This window comes from Trichinella spiralis (genome assembly GCF_000181795.1).
Source record: "Trichinella spiralis strain ISS 195 chromosome Unknown Scfld273, whole genome shotgun sequence".
In the NCBI taxonomy this organism is placed as follows: domain Eukaryota; kingdom Metazoa; phylum Nematoda; class Enoplea; order Trichinellida; family Trichinellidae; genus Trichinella; species Trichinella spiralis.
Genome location: NW_003527212.1, coordinates 1 through 907, shown reverse-complemented (window position 1 = coordinate 907; position 907 = coordinate 1). Strand labels below are relative to the sequence as shown.

The window sequence follows — 907 nt, the reverse complement described above, 5'->3', positions numbered from 1 at the left end:
ATTTTTCACTTTACCCAACGTGGGTGGAAAACTTTTGGACCGAACGAACGCCAATGCAACAAGCAAATTGTTTGTTTTATTGATTTCTTTTTTCTGATTGCTGTTTAATGTATTGGCCGAAACAAAAAATTTCATTATTCTAATGTTTCGCACAAGTTTAATCAAACAGCAAGCAAGTAATTCTCTCTACGCAAAGTAAATTACAAGCCGAACCAGTTGAGGCATGGGGAGGGGGGGGGGCTACTTGCTTGTTGAGTGTTTTTTTTTATTAAAATTGAAACTTTCATTAAAACGCGCATTTTTCAATTTGATTTCATATAATAATAATAATAATAATAATAATAATAAAATTAATTATAGTTTACATTGAAATATTTTGTTTGTTTATTTTGCTATCAGGTATGAAGATGCTTTACGTCAACGTGCTGGAGATCAGGAAAAAATCGACGGTCTGTTGACACAGTTGAGCGAGCACGAAGCTGAGGCGAATTTGCTTCGTCGTCGAATTGAAGGTTTGGAAGATGAAGTGAATCGAATGAAAAAGGAAAATATGCGCTTGCAGAGTGAATTGAACAAAGCTCGAACGGTAAGCAGACGATTATTGCGATTATAAAATTATGCAAATTGTATTTTCTAATTTAAAAAAAACATCTCATTTAATTGAATAAATAATTCATCCACATTTGTGGTGCAATTGATCATTTCAGGATTTGGATCAGGAGACGCTCAATCGTATTGATTATCAAAATCAGGTGCAAACTTTGTTGGAAGAAATTGACTTCATTCGTCGTGTGCATGATCAAGTAAATTTGATATTTATTTTTCTTACTTTAATTATCATTATTAAATTAGAAAAATTGTTACGTTCGATCATAGAGGAAATCAAATGTAACTTACAAAGCTGTGG

At 32.5% G+C, this 907-nt stretch overlaps 1 protein-coding gene across 1 annotated transcript; it reads left to right on the top strand.

Moving 5' to 3' along the window:
* Window positions 1-399: 399 nt before the first annotated feature.
* Tsp_16115 (intermediate filament protein ifa-1) lies at window positions 400-803 on the top strand (the record flags this gene model as incomplete). The annotated part of the gene is made up of 2 exons (XM_003370958.1): window positions 400-586; window positions 708-803. Coding segments are annotated over 2 exons (283 nt in total), but the record flags the coding sequence as incomplete, so codon positions are not given.
* Between the last annotated feature and the right edge of the window lie 104 nt (window positions 804-907).